General features: G+C 36.7%; 1 protein-coding gene across 9 annotated transcripts in view; it reads left to right on the forward strand.

The window, feature by feature from the left end:
- Nucleotides 1–24230, forward strand: part of kif13a (kinesin family member 13A) — an 84578-nt gene extending 60348 nt beyond the window's left edge. Inside the window, exons 26-40 of one of the 9 annotated variants that reach the window (XM_062980675.1) lie at nucleotides 975–1019; nucleotides 2560–2659; nucleotides 2942–3068; nucleotides 4270–4325; nucleotides 4746–4870; nucleotides 5940–6116; nucleotides 7477–7569; nucleotides 7736–7888; nucleotides 8267–8344; nucleotides 8967–9011; nucleotides 10775–10886; nucleotides 15624–15772; nucleotides 16204–16308; nucleotides 20158–21220; nucleotides 22694–24230. In XM_062980675.1, coding sequence (XP_062836745.1) covers nucleotides 975–1019; nucleotides 2560–2659; nucleotides 2942–3068; nucleotides 4270–4325; nucleotides 4746–4870; nucleotides 5940–6116; nucleotides 7477–7569; nucleotides 7736–7888; nucleotides 8267–8344; nucleotides 8967–9011; nucleotides 10775–10886; nucleotides 15624–15772; nucleotides 16204–16308; nucleotides 20158–21220; nucleotides 22694–22977 — 2712 coding nt within the window. In that variant the 3' untranslated portion in view covers nucleotides 22978–24230. Of the gene's footprint in view, nucleotides 1–974; nucleotides 1020–2559; nucleotides 2660–2941; nucleotides 3069–4269; nucleotides 4326–4745; nucleotides 4871–5939; nucleotides 6117–7476; nucleotides 7570–7735; nucleotides 7889–8266; nucleotides 8345–8966; nucleotides 9012–10774; nucleotides 10887–15623; nucleotides 15773–16203; nucleotides 16310–20157; nucleotides 21221–22693 lie in introns of those variants that run through there. The other 8 variants (XM_062980676.1, XM_062980679.1, XM_062980677.1 and 5 more) reach the window with 8 other exon arrangements.
- The last annotated feature ends 222 nt before the right edge of the window (nucleotides 24231–24452 follow it).

Consider the following 24452-nt stretch of genomic DNA (forward strand, 5'->3'; position numbering starts at 1 on the left):
TTCTTCACTAAGTGTAAACATTACTGCACAAGATTTAAAAAGAACACTCATCCATTTGTAGCTTCTTGGTTTATGTGTTTAATTTCACATGCAAATTCTCTAACAAGTGTGTGGTACAGTGTCTTAACAACTCAGATTATCTGTTCAGAAAGACTGGATCCAAGTCCTTACAACCACTGAAAGTATATAATCATATGTTCATTGTTGTAAAGCACCACCAAATTGAAGGTCTAATAATTAAGACTGCCTTCACTCATTATTGTTGATGGTTACTATTATATGACAGAAGAAAGATTAGACATTTCTCCCCTCAATCATCATTTAAAAGTGTAGACAGTCCCCAAGTTACAAATAACTCATAGTTGAGAATGGGGGGTGAGACAACAGGAAGTAAGAGAAATCCAACCTTTGAAAAATAAATTAATTCCCGGAAAAATTATCATGGCAAAAGGGTGTCTCCACTGAAGCTTTATCACCAGTCTTTGTTTCCACAACAAGCCCAATTTGCTGGACTTACACTTTAAAATGTACCTGTTCTGATTTACATACAAATTCAACTTAAAGATCAAATCTACAGAACCCATCTTGTTCGTAACATGGGGACTGCCTGTATATTTAAACATAGGACGTTATGCCAATGCCAAACAGCAATTAATGTCTCATTTTAAATTATTGCTATCTCTTCAGAACATGGAGGTATATTTGCACAATGAAGCCATAGCATGCCCAGATATTACCACTGGAGCCCTGTTTTGTGCATCCTCTGCAGTGTGTGAAATGGGAATGGCAACTGTTCCTGCTGTTTTGCTGGTGGGCCATTAAGGCTACACTTGGTGATTTGAAAAAGAAAAATCTGGATTTGTGCGTGTTCTTATTTGGACTGTGTCAATAACATTTGTGTGTGTTCTTATTTGGAGTGTGTTAGCAAAAAAAGCATGTTCTATATGTTCATAAAGTGTATTTTTTTCTACCAGAAAGGAGGAGGAGATGATGATGATGGTGATATGGATAGTTATCAGGTATTGCTGCTGTTGCTATCAAATCACATGGCATGGGGCACAGCTAATGCTAATTGTCATCAACTCCAACAAGCCTCCAAAAGAGCAGTAGCACATGGGAAAGTAGGATTTGGAATACTCTTTGCTTTAAAAGGTCTCTCTTGATTTACAGAATTAGCCATTTCAATTAAATTGTACAGTACACTATTTTATTTCATATAACATCCCTACCTGTCAATACATTTAGGTGGCTGACTTATTAAAGAACAGAAAATATTTTCCCTCCCTTCCATTAAACATGCTGCAATAAAATGTTAGCATAAAACTAAAAAAAAAAAGCTAAAGAACAGAAGGTAAAATTTCAGAAGCTAAAAACCCAGAATATCAAAAACTAAACAACAGTGTGACAGAATTCAGACCAAAAAAGTGATCTTCCTCTGATGTTGATGAAAGACCATAATAGGATGGTCCTTTTTTAGCCTGAGCACAATGACAGAGACTGGTGATGCTATGTAAAGGACAGTTTTGCAGCATTCTGAAATAAAGGGAAAGATCAGAGCTGTGAACTTTCCTCACCTATGATTCCAGCTGTCATCCTTGTCCATTCAGTGGAAGCACACTGGTGAAAAAGGATGGTGCTCTATCAGTCTTTTGTGATAAACCTCTTAGTCTACATATGATGGTTGAGCTATATCTTTAAACTCATATCTGGCGTAATCATGGAAATAGGGGAGTGGTTAAGTGGTTTGTGGCCAAGAGGCATGGAATCGCTCTCTATACACTGAATATGGCCCTGCATCCTTTCTTACCCGGCACTCCTCTGCTATGCAAGTACTCTCATTTGGGAGCATTATTGCAGTATGAAGACTGTCTGAGGCAAATATGGTTTCAGGGGATAAACAGCAGACTGGAGGGAGGATTTAAACTTAACCATGAAGCTGCCTTGCACAGGTTTCTGTATGATTATGACAATCTAGGTTTAAATCCACAGCCCTGTTTCTGTTAAAAGTAGGTTGTGCCTAAATTAGCCACTAATTTGCTTCCAGCTGTTCATGCTGCTTCCTGATAATGTGTTATGAAGAATTGATTAAATATATCTTATAGTGCCAGAAAGCATGATTGCATGATGGATTTTTGTTTGCATGAGAACGATTTAGTTTTCTGGTTGCAGTTACTTATTATGGAATTTACAGTGATTTTAAGGGTATCTGGGTTGATAGCTTTATAATCTCTTTAATTTCCTTATGCTTCTAAATAATTTGTTGGCCACTGTTTTATTATTCTGCTTAGATCTGCTGTACAATGAATAACATTGACCTAGCTGTGGAGCAGCTGATGCAATGCCACTTTTTTTCTTTTTTGCTGTTTGCAAATTGGGCAAGCTTACTTTTCTGGGTGATCTCTTATTTCATGTAAATGAACACTTATACTTTTGTATAGCAGCCATCAAAACTACTCAGTTACCTTCTCCAATCAAAGCTGAAATTGTATTAAATTAAATGTGCATGTTATGATTCAGGGTATGTTTTATGTTTAGAAAAGAGTGCTCTCTCTTCAATAGGAGGAAGATTTAAATTGTTTGAGAGAGCGGTGGTCTGAAGCACTAATAAAACGGAGAGAATACTTAGACGAGCAGATTAAAAAAATCAGCAGTAAACAAGGTTGGTGACCCTTGCATTTTTATATACTTTGGAAGAAAATTGCTATTAAAAATGTAGAGTACTGCATATTAAACATTTTTCAAACTTCTGAAATAGTTTCAAAAATTATTCCTGAACTATTCTTGAAAGAGACATTTAGTGAGACAACTGTTCTGACATTCAGCTCATTAGAAAGCCATCATCAAAGGCAAAAGTCTTACTGAATCTATTACATCTTACTTGCATTTGCGCTAACCTAAGCATTTCATGGAACTCATATGCTATTCTCTTTTTCTATCATAGAAAAATCAGAAGATGACACAGAACGAGAAGCAAGGCTTGTGGAGCAATGGGTGGGACTAACAGAAGAAAGGAATGCTGTCTTGGTTCCAGCCCCAAATAGTGGGATCCCAGGTGCCCCTGCAGACTGGTAGGTGCCAAGAAGGCATTGAATTGCTATTGGCCTACATAAAAAAATAATGAGTGAATATCACATTCAGTTTGCAAAGTAATAAATACCAAAAGGGAAAAGAAGCAACTGCTATGCTAAGTCCATGTATACCTCTGTATATATTGAAGTTTTCCAAATCACATTACAATAGTACTATGAAGACAATTAGCAATACAAGCAGTCTCTAAGTTACAAACATCTGATAAACAACTCATAGTTAAGAATGGAGGTGATACAACAAGAAGTGAGAGAAATTCACCCCTTGGAAGGGGTTATCATGGGGAAAAGGCTCTCCATGGAAGCTTTCTCACTCATCCATGTTTCCACAACAAGCCATTTTTTTCAAAATCCAATTATCACAGGGACAGAAGGTGAGGTGAAATCTTCTGAGCAGGGGCACAGACAGCAAAACAAACACCACAGGGGGTTAACCCTTCCCTATGCTATCCAAAGTTTATATATATGTATGTATTTATATGGAATTACACTTACTAAATGTACCTGTTCCGACTTCCATAAAAATTCAACTTAAGAACATACCTACATAACCTTGTTTGTAACTTTGGGACTGCCTGCAGATAATGTTAGAAATGACTATTCAAAGTAAGATTTTTTAAATAATGTATCATACTATATTTTTATAATTGAAGCATCCAGTGTGATTTGGGTAATAGCATTCTTACAGATTCCTTAATATTTCCTGTTCCGTGTCTCCACATCGTATCTAGGGACGGTATTCTGTATGGAAATAATTACCTCCACTGATCCTTAATCAAAGAATATAAAAATGATTGAATCTGGTTACTTTTATTTATTTAGATATCTTTTTTAAAGTATTGTTTTCATAGTCCTTTCCAAAGCTTGAAAAGCCAGCTTATTGACATCAGCAAATGATCGATGAAACGTATAACATATAATTGATGTTATAGCAAAGCAGTTGCATATAGTTTCATATTGTTTCATATTTCAGTATATATATGTTTTGATGCAATTTAATTTCAAATATACAGCATTTGAAGAAGAAAAGTTAAACATTGCAGTTTTTATTGTGTATCCCAATTGTTAATCTTTTGTACTGATGCAAGTTTGAACAACTCTTTTATTGGGTTATGTTTTTCATTAATATATCTGTACAAATATATGATTCATTATATTGATTGAGATGCTTTCTTATGGTTAGGATCCCACCATCTGGAATGGAAACACATGTCCCTGTACTTTTCCTTGATTTGAATGGTAAGTTGGAATAAGCACAAGTTTGAATTCTACGCTATATGGGCAGTAAGACTTCTAAATTTGAAGTGGCTTCTTCAGCTTTTTCTTACAAACTGTGTTCCTCAAAGCTTATCACTTGAATTATAGAATTATTTCTTAATTCAAAAAAGAAACATTCCAAAGTATATTCTAAGCATTTCAGTAAGTCTTTCAGAAAGCAAAGGATTTTGAAGACCAAAAAAAATCCATATTAAAATGATAACTTTATTAAACCAACTTGCGGGGGGGGGGGGGGGGTCACAAAATAATTATGCAAGGTACTGAATTCTTCAGAATTTGTTTTAGCTATAAGAGGATTTTTTTTTTTTGCCAAACACTATGGCAGATAAAATTCCTTAATGCTTAGACTTACTTTTGTGTAACTTCATTTTCTTTTTTTAGCTGATGACCTTAGTGCCAATGAACACCTTACAGGTCCAAACGCATCAGGTGTTAATTCAATACTACCAAAGGAGCATGGGAGTCAGTTCTTTTATCTACCTATCATAAAACACAGTAAAGATGAGGTAAAATACCAATAAACTCTTCTAGACAGCTTTTATGTTATTTGATTGCTTCTGTTGGCCTGTCATACATGTATTTAATTTATATTGAATACAGCCAGCCTTCCACATTCATTATAGTTAGGGTGAAGGACCCTTGTGAAAGTAGAAAACCTACTTTTTTACCTGAAGGAACACCTCTCTAGGATTTCTAGGTTTACCAGTATAACTTCATGGTCAATTTCCAGTAAAATCTGACTCTAAAATAGTCCCAAAATACCATATTAATCAAATTGGCTAATAATCAAATCTTCAAAAGTTATACACATGTGGAGGGCTGGCTATACCTTTGGTATTAGATGACTTGTTTCAGTATTCAGATGTTTATTCTGCTTTTTAAAAAAGAACGTGCAAATCTTTTATTTTTTTATCTAACAGAATAGCTGCTATTTTCTCTCATTCACATTTGGTTCAGAGATTTTCCCAAAATAAAAATGAAATATTTACTGCATGTATAAAAGTGTATACTTTTTGAAAGTCTGATTGGAATAGTTCGCTCAGTTGCTTATATGCTCAGAAGTATTCAGGAATACCTGTGTTTGTTAGTCATGAGTAATTTAATTCTCCCTGCATAAACTGGATCTACTACAGTCGTGATTATGTCTGGATGTAAACTACTTGATCCAAATCAAACAGGAGGAGGAGAAGGATAAAATATTTATATACTACTAAGCAACTTGTAGTGGCCTCCCGGCAGTTTGAAATTAATGGTTTAATAAGTTTTTAATGTGGGCAGCAATCTCTTTGTTACATTTGTTGGGGGAACAACTCTTCTACTGCCTCAAATGCATTCTTATAAAGTAGTGTGCTTTGTAAAGTTGAGTATTACTGCTTACTTCTTCTGGACTTTTAGAAACAGGGTTCACTGTAACCAAGTCCCAAGAAGAAAACTGCTTAAGTATTTTCAGTCCTGCTTTTATAAATTTGAAGGGTGTTCATGAAATTGGAAATTGGCCATTTCTACATTTCAGATCTATACTTAAGCAATCTAGATTAGGTTTCTTTTTTCAGATGTTATTAATTGTGCTCTTAGGTTTCTGCCACTGCTGCCTGGGACTCTTCTGTGCATGATTCAGTGCACTTGAATAGGATAACACCTCAAAATGAGAGAATCTACTTAATTGTGAAGATTACAGTCCAGCTCAGCCATCCAGCTGCAATGGAACTGATGTTACGTAAAAGAATCGCTGCTAATATTTACAACAAACAGGTAATCGGCTTAGTCGTGTAATTTGGATATTCTTTCATCTTTGTGTATTCTATTTTGCATTTTATCTTCTTTTTTATCATAGTTAGAAGTGAGAAATAATACATTTATGATGTCCCTGTCATCATCCTGTGTGTTCATCTGTGACATAGAGTTTTTATACAATAGTAAATACCGTTGTGACAACATCTGGTGTTATACTTTGAGCAGACAGAAAATGATTTTTCTGTTTGCTATCTCTGTAATTGACTATGGCAACATCTTGCAACTCTACTGTTGCACATAGTTATCTAGTATTCCTTGAGCAGAATAGATGGTGTCAGGTGTTATGATCCAACTTCATTTTTCAAACTGTGTAGTCTGTGTAGGAGTGTTTTTCTTCACTCATATTCATATTCACTTACACTGTTAATTTATTTTAACATTATTCTTTAATTTTTTGACGTTTTTATCGTGTCAGAAATGACTTGCAAACATGCTGCAAATTGCTTCTGGTGTGAGAGAATCGGCCGTCTACAAAGACGTTGCCCAGGGGACACCCGGATGTGTTACTGGGAGGCTTCTCTCATGTCCCCGCATGGTGAGCTGGAGCTGGCAGACAGGAGCTCAACCCATCTTACGGATTCGAACCGCCAGCCTTCAGGTCAGCGGTTCAGCAGGCCCAAGGGTTTAACCCATTGTGCCATCGCAGCTCCAATTTATTGACTTGAGTACATTTTTTGACTTGAGTACATAAGATTCAGTAATTTTAGAACCAGTGTTTGCTTTTGTTTCATACAAGTGTCAATGTCACTTTTTTCTGTAGAACCACCAGTATCTGTTAAGATATATGGAACAGCTTGTTGCTGCTTCCCATTGTGCATGTGTGTCAATATATTTCTCTGCCTATAATTTGTCAATTTATTAAAAAGTAAGCAACAAGTTATTTGTTAGATTCATATCTGTTAAATGTTAAATGTTGCAGTATTATAGGAGGCTGTAGTCTTTCAATTTACATCTAGTCAAAAAGACAGATGTGTGCTGAAACCACATGAATTGAATTCATGAGTCATAGGTTTTTTTCAAAAGAGATAAATTGTAAATAAATTATTCATTGTAAATAAATCCTGCTTGTAAATTAAAATAGATATAAACTTGTTAGCTTATCTATTCAATATTTTTACTAAGAAAATTATGATAAATGTGTTTTACAAAAATTGACTGCAAATTTAAGTAGGAATTGCTTTTGAAATAGTGTAAATTGCAATTTCAAGAGTAAATACACAAAAATGTTTCCAAAATAGGTTTTTCCACCATCACATTTAATAAGATGCAAACTTAGACATGTGGTTTATAATTTACTTTGAAATGGCATTTTCCCTAGAGTTTTACCCAGAGCCTCAAAAGAAGAATATCCATGAAGAATGTGTGGTATGCCTGTGGTGTCGCCTATGAAATCGTGTCAAATATACCAAAGGTAACTTTTACATTGTTTCTTTCAAGAAATGCAATAGTTGAGACCAGCTCGCAAACAGCTTGCTCAAACCAGTGCTTTGAGACATTACGAAGAGGTCTTTGTATAAGGTGAAACTGAGTAAGGTTGCAGCTGCGTATCAGTTTTATCTACAAAACATTTCTTTTAGGCCACAGAGGAAATTGAGGATCGAGAGACTCTGGCTCTAATGGCAGCTAAAAATGAAAATGAGGGTGCCTCTGATGGTGAAACGTATATTGAGAAGTATACACGTGGAGTGTTGCAGCTGGAAAATATTTTGAGTCTTGAACGATTGAGACAGGTGAGTCAAATGAAAGTTCCAACCTGTTTAGTTTAGCTGTAGTAAAACTGGCCACCAGGGATGTTCTTGTTGTAGTAGATGTCGTAGCCTGAATTAATGCGAACTTGGTTTTAATATACAGTTTTGTTATATTCTATCTAGTGTTGCCCTAATTACTTGGTTATGTAATTACTTTTAAAGAGTACTCTTTATAAATAAATGTAATGTGTGGATGGTCTTCCTGCAATGAACTTTAGCCTTTGCCCTAAACATACTTTGCTGAACTCAGTGAGGCATATTTCTGAATAGGAATTAATGGACTTTCACTATTATTTGCCTACATCTGCCACTTGAAATATGTGTGTTGCGGGTTTATTAACATTTTCTGTTTTAAAATAGGCCGTCACCATCAAAGAAGCTCTTTCTACAAAGACCCGACACATACAAAGGAGTATTAGCACACCAAATGTTCACAACGTAAGATGATTTTTCACATTTGTAGACCAGTATTTGGACAAGTATTTTTAAAATAAGTGTTTGGGCGCTGTGGTTAGATCAGTATTAGTATTAGATTCCTATTTGCCATTTTAGGCAATTAGCAACAAAACATGAACAGGAATATTATTTATTTTATTTTATTTATTTATTTATTTTTCAAACTTATATGCCGCCACTCCCCTAGGGCTCGGAGCGGCTTAGTTTTAAGTTAAAAATTGAGAAGAGATTTTCTTCAGATCAGTCAGTTGAAATTGCTTTCTAAGCCACTTACAGAATATCTGTTGATCATGAGTAATGTATATTTATTTAATAAATAAAGGAGTAATATAAATTAAATATAAATGATATATTCAGTCTGCATTTGACAGGTGTAATTAAGCTCTATGCTTTTACTAATGAAGATTTAATGTGAATGTTGCAATCCTGGGTGTTTCATTGCAATGGTTTTCCTTATATGAAGAAGCTAAGCAATATCGGATGGCCCTTGTCTGCTCTTCCAAATCTATGTTTCTTTGACTGTGGTTCTCATATAGAGCCCAAATTATTGGTTAGATTCTGATTGAATTTGTTTGGCTCATACTTGTTCATTGTTGTATTTTAGGTTTCTTCTAGTCGGTTAGATCTTTCTGGTTTTGATGAAGATAAGGTAAGGAAATTCAGAAAACTTAATTGGGAACAACTGTAGCTTTATAAAGTATTTGAAGCTGTAGTAGATGTTACATAAAATAATTTCAATTATTTTTGGTTGGAAGAAAGGAGGGTAGAATGGGTTTACCAGGATACTTACAATATGAATTTTATCAGTTGAAAAGATTCCTAGTAATTTCTCCATGTTGTTGGAAAATAGTAGGCAGTGGAGGTATAATGTTTGGTTTTCACTGAATAACTACCTTTTTGTTCACATAAATAATCGATTATAAACAGGTTATTCCACCGAGTATCATTCACAAAATCACAGATTTCCTCTCATATCAGAATGTTACACACACTTTTAATTAAGGAGTATAATTACTGATTCGGCAAGACCTGAGCAAGGTTTCTGGTGATAAGGTGACTTGGAGGCCTCTAATATGTGTGGAAGGCCATAATTAGAATTTAACAACAAAATAAGTAATGCATCCCATTGTTACCTATTTCTCAGCATATTTGGCTTGGTAGGGAGGAGAAAAATAGTAAGCTTATACTACAAGGAAATGTGACGGAAGTATCAGAAAGGGAAGTTTGTTAAAACAAAACTCACAAGAGGTAGAATAGTAGAGGAAGAAGAATGATGCTTGTCCTAAAATGAAAATTGGAGAACTGAGATAACAAGGGATAGTTCTAAAAAGATTTGCACAAAGATTATAATTCTTCTATCAGATGTTTTTGGTTTGGAAAAACAGCTGTCTGGGAAGCATGTTGTAATGGATTAACCTACCTTACAGGGTGGGCGTAGGGGTAGTTTTTAGGCCTTGCTTGCAAAAGTTAAGCAGAGCAAGGGGGAGGAGCAATCAGGCAGCCATTACTGGAAGTGCAGTATGATTGACTGATGTAAATGAGGAAAATTGCCTAACAACTGGATGTGGGTGGAGCCAAAGTGACAGTTGGGGGGTTGGTTTTTGAAGTGTGAAGATAGATAAAAGTTTGGGATCTGTGTTTTTAAAAAAGAAACCTCTTTTGAGGAATATAGTTAAAGCCTTCAGGGAAGAAAGACTGACAACTATATTGAGACTCTATAGTTTAAAGTGCTGGTGTTAAATCCCAGGAGAAGTGGATTTAAAGGTTTAAATTGTCCTGTTTGCATTTCCTGTGTGAAGGAACATATTTCAACAGAATTCAAGTTATAAAACCATCCTTTGTAAGAGAAAAGCTTAACTTGTTATTGAAACCGCTACGCATCTTTACTGTTCAAATACAAATGAACAACAACTTGTTGTTTTTCTTCACATATAGTGTCTCGTGTGACTCTCTAAATATCCTAATACAGAGGAGGCTCTTGAATATAACATTGATGGCAGGGTTAGTAGTGAAAACAAGTTCGAATCCTCTATATATTGGTGTCGGGGTGGCAATCTGTCTAACACACATTAAGTCCTCCATAATTTTGGTGGCAGCTGAAACCAATCCTCTGCACATGTCCTTTCAAATAGAGATGCTACTGGGTGGCTTGCAACCCAAAATCATGGAGAGGTTATTGAACCCATACAGTAGACCAGTATTTCTCAAACTCTGCTCCTCCAGGTGTTTTTGGACTTCAGCTCCAAGAAATCCCAGCCACATTACTGGCTGTTAGGAGATGTGGGAGTTGAAGTCCAAAACACCTGGAGGAGCAATCTGAGAAAAGGAAATAGAATTGATTCTTATCACACAATATTAACTCTGAAAAGATTATCTTAATATGTTCCCCTTTTTTCTTGATTATGACTTTAGGGCTGGTCGGAGAGTCATCTAGATGTATTAGAATGTTCTTCAAGTTATCAAGATGTATCATGTTATGGGACTTTGCCCCGGGATTCACCTCGAAGAAGTAAAGATTGTGGTGGTAAGACTTTATTTTATTTTAAGTGGATCACAATTTTTGAAATAGTGAAAATAGTCAATAGTATAAAGTGAATGTACCTCTATATTTATTTTCTTTAAACTTTTGGTGCATTTGTGTATGTATGAAGCACTCTGTCAAGGACAGAACGCCACAAGATCAAAGATAACAGAGTTTATTGGATTTACAGAACTCAAAATGCCCGTAAAAGACAAGGGCTAGGCAACATTAGCCTTAAAAAGCAAAAAGGGGCAAGAAAAACGTTCAAAAGATAAACCGGATTAAACCGGAGTTTAATCCGGGTAAAATCAAAACAGCTTGCTTCAGCCTGGGAATAAACAAAACAGAAGCTGGGGAACAAAGAGTTCAAAAGAATGTAACTAATTGGCAGCAGATGCCTCTCTGCTGCCAGCACTATGTTTTGAGTAACTTAGAAGTCACTCCTCCACACAGCAGGCAAATTCCCAATACAAACACAACAGCCGAGGATTGAAGCAGTAGAGTAGTCCCAGTTCTTTCCGAAGGTCGATAGGCAGAAGAAGACGTTTGTAGTTCACCAAGTCCAGGTAGGAGAATCCGAGCCCGTAGTCAGTTCAGTCCGTAAATCCAGAGCAGCAGATGGCGTCCATCAAGAAGACGACGGAAGGTCAAAGCTATTGAGATTAAGCAGAGGTTGCACAAACAAAAGCCCACACAATTCCTCCCGCCGTCTGAACCCAAATTCCAAAACAACTTGCGTAATCAGCACACGAAACACACCCGTCTTCAGGAAAACGTCCCACACAGATCCCAAGCGTTTGTCCAGATTACCTTGCCCAACGGAATTTGCTATTGCTCCCAAACCCCATTTTATGCCAGTTACAAGTCCTCATCACTATCAGCTGTTCTCCTTAACCCGGGCGTTTCCTCATCACTTTCCTCATCAGAACTGGAACACCTCTGACTACGCCCCACAGCATCCCCAGCTGTGGATCCCGTCCCATCCCTCCAGCTTGTCCATGGGTCTAGTCCTGAAGGTCCCCAATCATCTTCCATCCCATCATTGCCAGTGGCACCCAATTCCTCCCTTACCCGAGTCCAATCCATCTCATCCTCTTCCGAGCTAACCAGCTCTTCCTCCATTCTCTCCGTAAACCCCTCAAAAGACTCTTCGTCAGATGGTTCTGCAAAGATATCTCGCAGCCTCTTTCTTTCTTGCTCCTCGAGAGTATCTGACTCTCGAGGAGTCTTACGCCCACGTCTGCCAGTAGCAGAGCCATGAGGCTCAATCATAACACACTCAGTGTGCAAATTTACAGTGATTTTTAAAATCTGCTAGCGTTGTTTCTCTAACACAGGTGGAGATTTAAGATAAATTCCTGAACAACCTGTCTGAAATAATAGCTACTTGGATTTTCCTTCCTAATCTGGAAAATGACTTAAAGAGTAGGTTGCCAAATAATGTTGTTCAGGCATTTGCATTATAGTAAATGCTCTTCTTAAATTTATGTGAGAGAAACAGACAAAAATAACATTAAAGCATCCAAAGAACTAATGGATTAACCTATTATTTTCCTTTGCACCGCAGGTATACATGTACCGAAAGTCCTGCATCTAAATCATTCCAAGTTCAATATATTTATTTTACACTTTTTCTTGGATCATTTGAAGCCAATGATTTACTCAAATCTGAATGGTTTATGAGTATTTTAACTTTTAAAACCTAATTAACATATTCTTAGAAGGACTAAAATCACTATAAAATTACTATAAAATCAGTTTAAAATTTAAACCGATTTTATAGTAAACTGCGCAAAGTTCCTATGATACAGAGTGAACATTAGACATTTTACGTAAGGTTGAGTATCTCTTCTCCAAAATGCTTTGGATCCAGAAGTGGTTTGAATTTTGGATTTTTTCAGGTTTTGGAATATCTGTCTATATGTTGTGTACATATACGAGGGCTTTCCACAAAGTAGGTTACATTTTGGAATTAAAAATGAACAAAGTATAGGAGGAAATATTTACCATATGCAGTTGAAAGCCGCACCCAAATACCACATCTCACGTAGTCGCCATTCAAATCTAGGCACTTACCATAGCAAATCTTTCCACACTAAATTCTGCTGCTTGCACCCTCAATGGGGGTGTGGCTGGCAACACAGCGTTTTGGCGACGTTGCGCAGCTGCGGGTAGGGCTGACCGGCTGGTTGAGGATGCAAGCGGCAGAATTTAGTGGGGAAGGATTTGCAAAGCTCATTCATCACTATGGTAAGTGCTTAGATTTGAATGGCTACTATGTGAGATGTGCTTTTTGGGTGTGGCTTTCAACTGCATATGGTTTTCTCCTAAACTTTGTTCATTTTTAATTCCAAAACGTAACCTACTTTGTGGATAACCCTCATACATATTTGATATATATATATATACAAAATGAAAAATCTCATAGATGACACAATTAGTGAATGAGCAAGACATGAGGCTGGCGAGAGACTGAGAATCTGTGAAGTAGAGTTAATCCAAGCAATAGCACTCAGCATAGATCCACATCACCATTTCATAGATTTTCGTGTCAACTGCCTGCTTCTGCTTTATGAACAAATGAGCAGGAGCACTGCAACTGCCTCTTTTTAAAGCCAAAAGTGTGTAACTGCTGGCAGCAACATTTTGAATTTTGGAGCTTTTAGGATTTCAGATGCTCAGTCTGTATTATTAATAAGAATGACAATGTGGAGGAGAAGTAAAAAATGACTATCAGTTTAGTCAACACTAAGCTGATAATTAATTGAAGTACTGGATTGTGGTGCATTTTAAACTGCCAGGTTGCCTGTGGTTAGTTATTTGAACTAATGCTGTCACAATACACAATCATTCTTCCTTTGTTTGATTAAGCTGCAGCACGAGTGAAGTCTGTGTGTTGGTGCCAGTAACAAGATTAGCCATTTGTTAACTATTTTGATATATAACAATTTGCTCCTTTTAGCATTCTGTCTTGAGTACAGATAGCTTCAGATAAAAAATGTGGGTTATTTAAATAGAAAGGCAGTAGAGATATTTATTGGAGAGGATCTTAACATTACAAATAGCTTCCCTGTTGCAAGGTACTTTTCCTGAGCAATACATCACAACCTGAAATCAGTTAATGTAATTGTTTGACTTATTGAAGAGTTGTTCACAATACAGTTTTGACACTTTGAGGATGTATAGATTCCCTGTTGCCTCTCTATCTTAGATGCTACTAGCTGTGCCCGGCCACGCGTTGCTGTGGCGAAGTATGGTGGTATGGGAAATAAAGTACATTAGAGTCTCACTTATCCAACATAAACGGGCCAGCAGAACGTTGGATAAGCGAATATGTTGGATAATAAGGAGGGTTTAAGGAAAAGCCTATTAAATGTCAAATTACATTATGGTTTTACAAATTAAGCACCAAAACATCCTGTTTGAAATACAAAACCCCTGGAAGCTGGGAACACACTGATATACTGTAGATTAATCATCTCTAGAATCCCATATTGAGCAGAGCAATGGCAACACTGGGAAACAAAAATTTGCTAAATATTTGATATTGGTCAACTGTCTCCAGAATCTCACCTGGAGCTGGGTGGCTCTGTGTTAGGAGGAGGGGGGATCTGGAGCAAAGTGTGTGTGTGTGTGTGCAGGAGGAAAAGGGGGTCCTCCGCCCACCCGCCCAGGTAAGGAGACGACAGATGGCAGCCAGCCCCCCCTCCCCATTTGCCAGCCCTGACTTGGCCTTGCCTGTGGCCCTTTCCCAAGCCCGGGCCCGCTTTGGCTTCTCTCCTCCCCATTCTTTCCTTCCAATCACAAGGCCAGTTTGGAGATACGAGGCTCTGCGAGCACAAAGAGAAAGAGGGAGGGAGAGCTATCGCGTTTCCTTTTTTTCCCCCTCCTCCCTCCCTGCCTCGCATACAAATGGCCCCCCCATGGTTCACCCCCCTTCCTTCCCTTCCCTTCCGAGATGTGCCTTCCTCTTTCCAATTTTTTCCAACGGGAAAGAGCCACAGCTCTCACCTTGGACTGAGTAAAGGGTGCAATTTTTCCAATTGGCTACTAGATGGTGTCGGATAATACGGAGTGTCAGATAAGCGGAAGTCGGATAAGTGAGACTCTACTGTATTGAGGAATTGGTGGTAGTTAAGGTAAAGGGTAAAGGTTTTACCTTACATTAAGTCCATTATAAATGGGTTATATAGCTTTGTGGAAGGGCCTTGAGTCTACACTGCCATATAATCCAGTTAAAATCAGATAATCTGTATTTTATAGGCAGTGTGGAAGAGGCCTAAGTGAGGCCTAACTCTACCTGTCCCCTGGGCTGAGTGGGTTGCTAGGAGACCAAGTGGGCAGAGCTTAGCCTTCTAACTGGCAGCAATTGGATAAAAACAATTATTCCTCTCCCTCTAATTAGGACTTTATTTTTCTTTTCTTTTTGTTGTATGAACGTAGAGGCATGGATGAGGGATTGTGCTGCCAAGTTTAGTGTTTCTTGGATGTGTAGTTTTGTTGTTTTGTCCTAGGACGAAATTTCATTACCCTTTTATATATATAGATTTCTGTGTTCAACCGGAACATTTTATCTTCAGTGATAAGAACAAAGGTGACCACAAATGATCCAATTGTTTTGCCTTATCATATTTTCATCTTGTATACTTGAGGGTTTGTTTTTGCAATCTTATGTTAGAATAGCTAACCTTGTGTACGTGTGTATACGTATGTGTTTGTGTGTATTTTTATTCTCCAAAGGTTATGTGTCGGAGAATCCACATGCATCAACTCTCAGCCCATTTAAAGCATTCTCTCCACAGCCACCCAAGTTTTTCAAACCCTTAATGCCAGTAAAAGAAGAAAACAAAAAGACCTCTCTTGAAACTCGGCCTCTGCTTAGCAAAGAGGTAGGTCATTATAATGAAGCAATTTTACGTTTTGTGGATTCAAACACATTCTTGACTTTTTCCTTGGAGCTTTCATTTGTGACATGGAGAATTTAAAATCCTGAATTCAGTTGTTCAAATTCTTGGTCTCTATTGGAATTATATATTATATCCCTTTTTTCTTATTTTTGTAAACATTCCTGCATGGAGTTTGTTTTTACTTAAATGTGTTTGTGTGTATAAAGTATCTGCCTTGTTTTGAAAGCAGTTCATATTTTTCACAAGTTTGTAAAGATTGTATTTTAAGTCAGGAAAGATGGATTCCTTTCATTAATGTGGGCCGTTCACCTTCCTTGCCTCAGTTATTTTAATAAGAGAGCCACCTGTCTTACTAACTTGCATGGTTTGATGTTAGTATCTTCTTTGTGTCTTGTGTGTCTTAACCTTTGCAGAGCATGCCATCATCTCAGGTACATAGCATTGGTTGTGTCTTGCCTTCAGGAAGTAATGCCAGTAGCATGCCAGTAGAACCCAATAGCATACATGAGAAGAAGATTGTAAGTGTTGCACTTGTTCTATCATAATACCTGGTGGTGGTGTAGGGCCCTGATATGAACTTTTAAGTTAAACTTTAGAAGGGGGAAATGTGTGTATATAGGGTGCCTCGCTGCATGCTGGCTTCTATGCATGTGACATAATGGACAGATCATTTGATGGGAAAGTGGTATTGTGTTGGATCATATAAACTAGCAAACATCCAATTTCATTTTCCTCCAACTTTTCCATTGGTCAAAAACGGAAGAGTTACCACTTGCTAGTTTTCTAGCACTTTTTCATTTGTAATCTAAATAGTTTTTAGTTGAGTATATAATTTGTCTTAGACAAAAAGCAAATGTTAAAAGTGTGGGAAAGCATCACAAAATAATTTTCTCATGCCCATTTTCCTACTCCTGCTCTAAACCATAGCATCCATCTATAATCTGCTACAAGCCAAGAACTATTTGAATTTTTTACCCAACCAGTTGTTTATAATAATGAATTGTATTTTTCTGTTTGCTAATTCTGTATTTTAGTAACATGTATTCTTGAGCAATACAGTGCTATTCTTAATAGCAATTTGCAGTGAGATTCTTGTGGTTTGTTTTTGGGAGGCAGCTGATATTTTTTACTTCTCAGTCAGAATAAATGGATGACTCAAACACAGAGGCTAGAATTGCTATAAATGTAATGTCTTTGAGTCTTATTGCTTAGAAATAACAATAACTCTTTGAATGTCATGAGAATTATTTAAAATTAATGGCACAGAAGAATTTTGTAAGGCTACCCTTGTGCTTTCTGAAGGTCAAAATATATCTGAATAATCTTTAGACTCTTAACATTAGCTTAAATTGTCTGATGATACTTACTCACACTGTCCTTTCTTCTGATAAGTCCAGAGAAATATGGTATGAAACAGAATGTGAACAAGAAAACTTTGGCTTAGTACAATAATAAATGAATTTATTAAAGCAAAAAGCCATATTAGTCAGGTGTTCCAAAGAATGAGTACTGGCAAGCCCTTTACTCTTCAATAAAATAAAACCCATGTGCCAGGTGTTTTTGTAAAATTTCAGTGAAGGAACACGGATACATTTATCTTAAACTGTTTGTTCCTGACCATACTTAAAACCTCCAGGAGCAGCTTTGATCATAATAATATGATATAGTATGTTTATGGAGATTTTTGTGCATATTTTGTGAAGATCTCTAGAAATAGACATAGCAATGCATTCTGATGTACTGAACTTGTTGTCAAGTGGCGTGAAGTTGACTTCAGCTTATAGTCACCCCAGGAATGAAAGACCTCGAAGTCACCCTGTTACCAGCAGCCCTGCTCAAGTCTTATAGACTCAGGGCTGTAGCTGTTTTGATTTAGTCTATCCATAATGTGGCCTTCCTCTTTTCCTGCTGCTGTCTATCTAGCATTATCGTTTTTTCTAGCCTTCTCATTATATGGCAAAAATACTTCAGTTGGTTTAGTCATCTTGGCATCTAGGGAGAGTTCAGGCTTCATTTGCTCTAGGACCCATTTATTTGTCCTTTTAGCAGTCTATGGCATTTGTATATATTTACTACACAATCATATATATTACGTTGCCATGCAAAATATATTTAGAGAAAATATTGAAAGAATTATATACTTTGCTTGTGGACATTAGTAGTTAAAAATAAATTGAGTGCTATTACTATATAGATTATGCTATTTATAGGCCTTAACAGGAACTATTTTAAAGTGTAGAAAACATGTAAACTGTGGAGTGGAGTACAGGCTCTTGCAAGTAGAAAAAGGATTGCAGGATATTGAGTGCCACTTTTGTTCCAGTCTGTTTAATGGATACAGTATAATGACTATTGATAAGAGAACTAGTCAAATATAAGCAAGAAGATACTGAAATGTTGACATTGAAGTGGAATAGTTTAAATCCTGATGAATGGTGAGCCCAATATTACAGAATTTTGGCTTTTTTTGAAGAGTTTTCTTTCTCAAAAGAGTGTGAGGGCCCTGGGGAGGGAAGCAGGAATTACCCAGAATCCTTCCAGATAAATTATTATGCAGGGCTTGACTGCAGCTTCCTCTCTTCTCATTAGAAAAGACTATCACCTATTTAGTTAGAATAGTACCATAGGCTAGCTGCAGATATTTAAAATTACTAAAATGAATTAATTCATTTAAATACCAGGTGACCCTGAAGTTCACATTAATAATATCCAATACTATGAAGCCAAAATAGTTTCATATTTTTATTTTTTTTCAAATCAGTAGAACCCCATCCATTATGGCAAACTGTTATAAATTAGGGAAATATTTGTAATGTTGAATGGAAACTCAGCTGCTGAAAGAAAAAGCAAACGTTCTGACAAACCTCTGAATAAATTCAAGTAACAATTAGGATAAAGCTTCTGAGATGTGAAAATATAGCCCTCTATTAGCATAAGAATCAAACTATGAGAATAATAAGAATGACAGGCCTCTTAATGCAACTGCTAAAGAGCAAGTTTTGATGACATGAAATTGAAATTTAGTGCAGGCTCATAGGACTTTCACAGTGACTCAGGCAAAGGCACCTTTTGGCTGATGCCTTGTAAAGGAGTAGCCATTCATATACACAATATGTTTCTATAAAGAACAAATGATACATACCATTTTTCTTTACAAGATCTGACTGCAGATAAGTACAGATTAAAATGTCTAAAATAATGACTCATTCAGCATCCTTTTCTTAATTTACATTTTCATTATTATTTAAACACAAAAGAAAAACAGTGATATACATTAACAAAGCACACAACATACAAAAACAGCGCCATACATAGTAGACAACACATTGCCTCCATCCCCCACCTGTGCGCCCACCACCGTGGACTTCTATCCCTGCTCACTATGATATCTTTACCTTATACTATACCTACTTCTATAAGTTCCCTAAATAGTTCCCCTTGTGGCATCATTAAAGTCAGCTTTTGCCTTCTTTCCAAGATATGTGATGGCCAGCCGTCATTAGTTTGTGAATTCTTCTTTCTTTTTATGTCAAAGTCCATTAGACAACCTGGCCATTTGTATGTAATGTATTAATTTTCTCTCCAATCTCTTACGAGTAATTATTTCCTTTTCAAGATTTTGCTATATTCATTCTTGCTGCTTCAAAGCTATATTGACATATTTCTTTATATTTCTGGTTAATACTCTCTCTGAATAGACCTAACAGGCACATTGCTGGGCTTTTCTTCACCATATTAGTGAGCATATTATTTGTTTCCACAGTTATCCCTTTCCAGAATCGTAATACTATCAGACATGACCACCAAACATGGAAAGAAGTAACCTTCTGATTTTTGCAAAAATCAGAAGGGTACTCTTTGAACATCCTTGATAACCAAAGCTGTCTGTATAATAACTAAACAAATAATCAAATAGTCTCATCTGGTCTAAATCTCTGTGAGAAAAACATGTATTTTGTGGTGAATGTAAACGTTTGGAACAGGCAGTATGCATCCATTTTTGCAAAGGAGACAAAAATACATGTTAGAACAGTTAAAATATTTAATTGTTAAGGAAACTAGAACATTGTAACTGAGGAAAATGTTTAAATAAAAAAGACGTGAATACAATTTTTCTATCAGCTGGATAGGTCTGATTTATTTGTTTGTTTATTGGATTTATAGCTGTCTTTTTCCTGGAATGGGCATGTGTGCTATCATTTTGACATAGTAAAATTACCAGCATATTTACATTAAAACTGTTGTGTGAACAGTATTTTCAGTACTTTTTAGTATCTATCTGATCACTACATTTATTCGTCATTAACAAAGTGTCATGTGCTGTTTAAAATGCAGCCGTAGTAAGTGTACATTTTTTTCAATATTAGCAGGACTCTGAAGAAGACGATGAATTGGAGGCCCTTAACAAGAAACCTTACGTGCCCGAAGAGTTTGCTGACTTCAGTGTTTACAATGCCAGCCTGGAAAACAGGGAATGGTTGTCCTCGAAAGGAGACTTTGTAAACTCTCGCATTCTTGACAAAGAAGTATCTCGTAGCCCCACCACAAGCAGTATTACTAGCGGCTACTTTTCCCACAGTGCCTCTAACGCAACTTTATCTGATATGCTTGTTCCTTGTAGTGACAGCACAGATCAATTAGCTAATCAGATAAGGGATCTAGACTTGAGCGACCACTCTGTAGCCCACCTCACCTGTGACTTGAAAGCCTCAAACAAGGAAACTTCAGAACCAGAAAAGGACTTGGCTATGCATACGAGATCCAAGTCACCAGTCAAAGGAAATGGTGCCTTAGCAATAGAGATTCCAATATCTGAAAATGCTGATACAGATGCTGCAAAGTTACATTCTTCATCTTCGGAGACGTCGGCTAATAAAAATAGACCACAGGGGATTGAATTTCCATCTCGAGAAACAACTGTGGAGCGCACTTCAAATGTTTTTGAAGATCATGCATTTACGGAGTTCATGGGCGTTGATGATGGAAAGGAACTTGAATATTCAGTACATCCACCATTCGCTTCCAGTGGTAGCTCTGGCAGAAGAACAAAACTGTCAGCCGTTGGAGTGAACGATGCAACAGTTTCTCCCCAAAATTCTCACAATCAGGACAACCCTGTGAGCCATTCGGAATGTCTACCAATGGGACACCAGCTGTCAAACAGTACTGAGGAACATTTGTTGGCAGTCAGAGTAAAAGAAGCTTCCTTTTGCCAGAGTTATGCAGATTCTTTAATAGCAGAAGATTTCACTAGAAAAAGTATTTCTGGTGCCTCTCATGAAGATGTTACATCTGAAGAGCACCTTGATTGGCTGGCAGTGGGGGAACATGTGTGCATTGGTAGTAATAAGACTGGTATAGTAAGATACGTTGGACCTGTGGCTTTTTCAACTAGTACCTGGGTTGGCGTTGAGTTACATTTCCCAGTGGGTAAGATATCACAATTTTCAGAACATATTAAGTATTCTTAATAATAATTTGCTTACCCTGTATTGATTTGAGGACAAGAGACCTTGAACCTGTAAAATCCTTAACACATGTGGAGCATTTCTTTTATTCATATCTGAGCTATTTTCCCAATATGACATCAAGGCAGCTTATATAGACTGGGCCAAAAGTCACAAAGGAGTTTCACTATTTAATAACTCATTTATTTTTTGTTTGTAATTTACAATACCATAGTGCCATATACAATATATATAGGAAATAATTACATTACTTATAAAATCTTTTCAATTGTTTTCAAAAATTTGTTAAAACATCAGGTTATTTGTGACTTTTGACCCACCCTGAAATTGAGAGTGAAGAGATCAAGTCATAGTAAGGTTCTAATTCTCCCATCATTCCGTAACATCGCTAAAACCTGCTTTTTCAATACTGTTAGCATATTTTTTAAAATTGTGAACTACCTTAAGTGGAAACCTCTTCACAAACCTTCGGGCATCCTCCTTCTCTGGTTGCCTCATATTCGGGTTTATGACTTGTGGTTTTTAAATCACAATGTTAATTGTATTTTTAAAACATTAAATTTTTTTAAAAACACGTTCATCTCTAGTTACTGTGAATGGAGAATCAGTTGTGGGAAAATTCAAACTTGGAATAGTTTTCAGATGCCGCAGTTTTAAATTCACAATTTGTCGTTTCAGTTTCAGACTTAGAAACTGACATGTTACTGTCAAATATGGATGTTTCACACCTAAGAGAATTCTTAGTTTGTAAACAAATTGGTCTTTTTATTATAATACTTAAGGTCCAGCTAAAATGCCCCTGCCCCCAATTGTGTCAGACTCCACAATCCACCAGCCCCAACCAGTGTGATTACTAGTAAGTGATGGAAATTATAGTCTAGCCATTGACTCACCATCCCTGTTTTTAGTGCAAGTACACTCTACTTCATTAGGAATCAAGTAACATCAGATGTCCTCTGTTTTAGAAAAAGTACATACAGGTATTAAATGCAATCTATTCCCAACACACCTCTACATCCAGATAATATTTATTAACAGAAATGACAGATGAAGTCTGTTTTTCCCCCTTGTTCCTTTAATTATGTGGCAATGAACTATATTCGTATTTACCTCTTCTTCTGTTTACAGTTGTATTTAGAATCTCAGAAACTTCTTGTTGAAATTCCGAAGTGTTTTTTAAAAGTTGTGATAAGTTGGGATATAAAGCTTTATTATTATTATTATTATTATTATTATTATTATTATTATTATTATTAAGTGCATAAGCTCAATCAAGGCAATATGCCCCAGCAAATTTCTTGAAAATATTATTGAAAATTCCCAAACCGTTTCTCTGATGGTCAGTGGCTTCTAAATCTTCAGTGTAATTCTTACTGAGATGTACTGAGCATCTGAATAACAAGATGACCATTTAACTCTGTGTCTTTGCTTTAAGGGAAACATGATGGAACTGTCAAAGGTAGAGAGTACTTCCGCTGCAAACCGCAGCACGGAGTATTTGTTCGTCCCGAATGCCTAACAAAAACACCAACCACAACCAAGACACTCAGCAGCACTTCACAATCTCAGGTACCACCAGACACGGAAAAGAGGAAGAGTTCAGTCCTGCAACCACCATCCTCTTTCAAAGCTGGGACAGAAAACTTCTGTCATTCTGGAGATGCTGCAGCTTCAGCTTTTTCTCAAAAACAGGAGATCAGGAAATCTTGGATTAACTGAAGCTACAATTTTGTTCTTGTTTTTGCACTTGCTGCACACATTACTGTGTGGAAAACTTTTTTTCAAAGAAATTGTATAGTTTTAATCTATCGTTACTGAATGTTTGAATTATGGATACAATTCCCTAGTTCTTTTAAAAAATAATATATATATATATAAGGACTGTGTTATCATTTCCCTGCCTACAGGCAAACATGTCTGCTCACTAAATTGCAGTTAAACTGCAATCCTATACTCACCTGGGAGTAAGCCCCTTTGAACCTGGTGGAATTTACGCCTGAGTCGCTGTGTGTAAGAGAGTGCTCTTTGTAGATAGAACTGTGAGGTACTCCACAAATTAGACCAGACTTAAAATAATGTATTTTATGGGATGTACATATGTACCTGAGGGGAAACCTACCATATGCTGTTAATTACCAAAGAACTTACGTTAGGCTGATATATTTGCTGTTTATATCCCGGTTTTTATTGTATGTGTTTGTTTTAAATGATAGCATGGTGCCATTTTTCTAGAGATTAACACCGGGCACAATGCTGCCTTATATCCTGTTTAATAAGCACACTGAAGAGAGACGGCTTTCATTATTATTTTGTATTGTCTTCCTGTGGTCCTGCTACTGTGCTGACTTGACATTTATTGACAATATTAACAATGCCGACAGCTTGTACGTCTGGCATGTTTCATGTGCCAACCCAGGCCAGTCAGGCAATCTTGATGCAGAAGCAGTATTAACGGCAGAGGAAGAGATGGATGGACAACATTTTCAACAAATGGCTTCTCTTTTGGCAACAGGGACCGGAAACAAAGCAGCAGCACCTCCTCCTCCCAATGAAGGTGCATTGTCTTTTTGCTGGCAGTGACCAAGCTCTGATAAAGTGGTCTGAAGTGATGTGATTTGTAGATTTCACTTTTAACTACGGATTTGTATTATGCTTTTTTGTTCTTGGGGAGCTATTCCATGTATAGATACTGTGCAGGACATTTGGAAAATAGCAAATGCTAAAACAGAAAGGTGTGAATGGCCTGCTGTATTCTTTATTTTTTAGAAAGTATGAGATGATGGGACCTTAAAGCAAGCTGCTGCTCTTCTCTGATTTATATGTATAGTAAGCTAACTCCTAGTATTTTACAATTATTGTAAAGAACTGTAATTTATATTCTTTTTCTGCTACACTGTATTTAATTGGTACAGAATATTTGTGTGTTAGAATACAGATGATTTACTATTTTATAAATATTTGTGCCTATTTGACTTACTACTCTGTATCAAAATCTTTACGAGATATCATTCTTAATTGGTTACCAATTCATAGCTTGGCATAAGCTGCATTTACGGCAGGGATGGTTCAGTATTAAAAGAGGTGAAGTGTATTGACTGATCACTTGAAAAGACACTGTGAGACCGTAATTCCTTCCTCTACCCCATAGATTATGAGACACATCCTCTACTCGCAACTAGGTACTTTATAATTTG

Source organism: Anolis carolinensis, chromosome 4, assembly GCF_035594765.1.
Source record: "Anolis carolinensis isolate JA03-04 chromosome 4, rAnoCar3.1.pri, whole genome shotgun sequence".
In the NCBI taxonomy this organism is placed as follows: domain Eukaryota; kingdom Metazoa; phylum Chordata; class Lepidosauria; order Squamata; family Dactyloidae; genus Anolis; species Anolis carolinensis.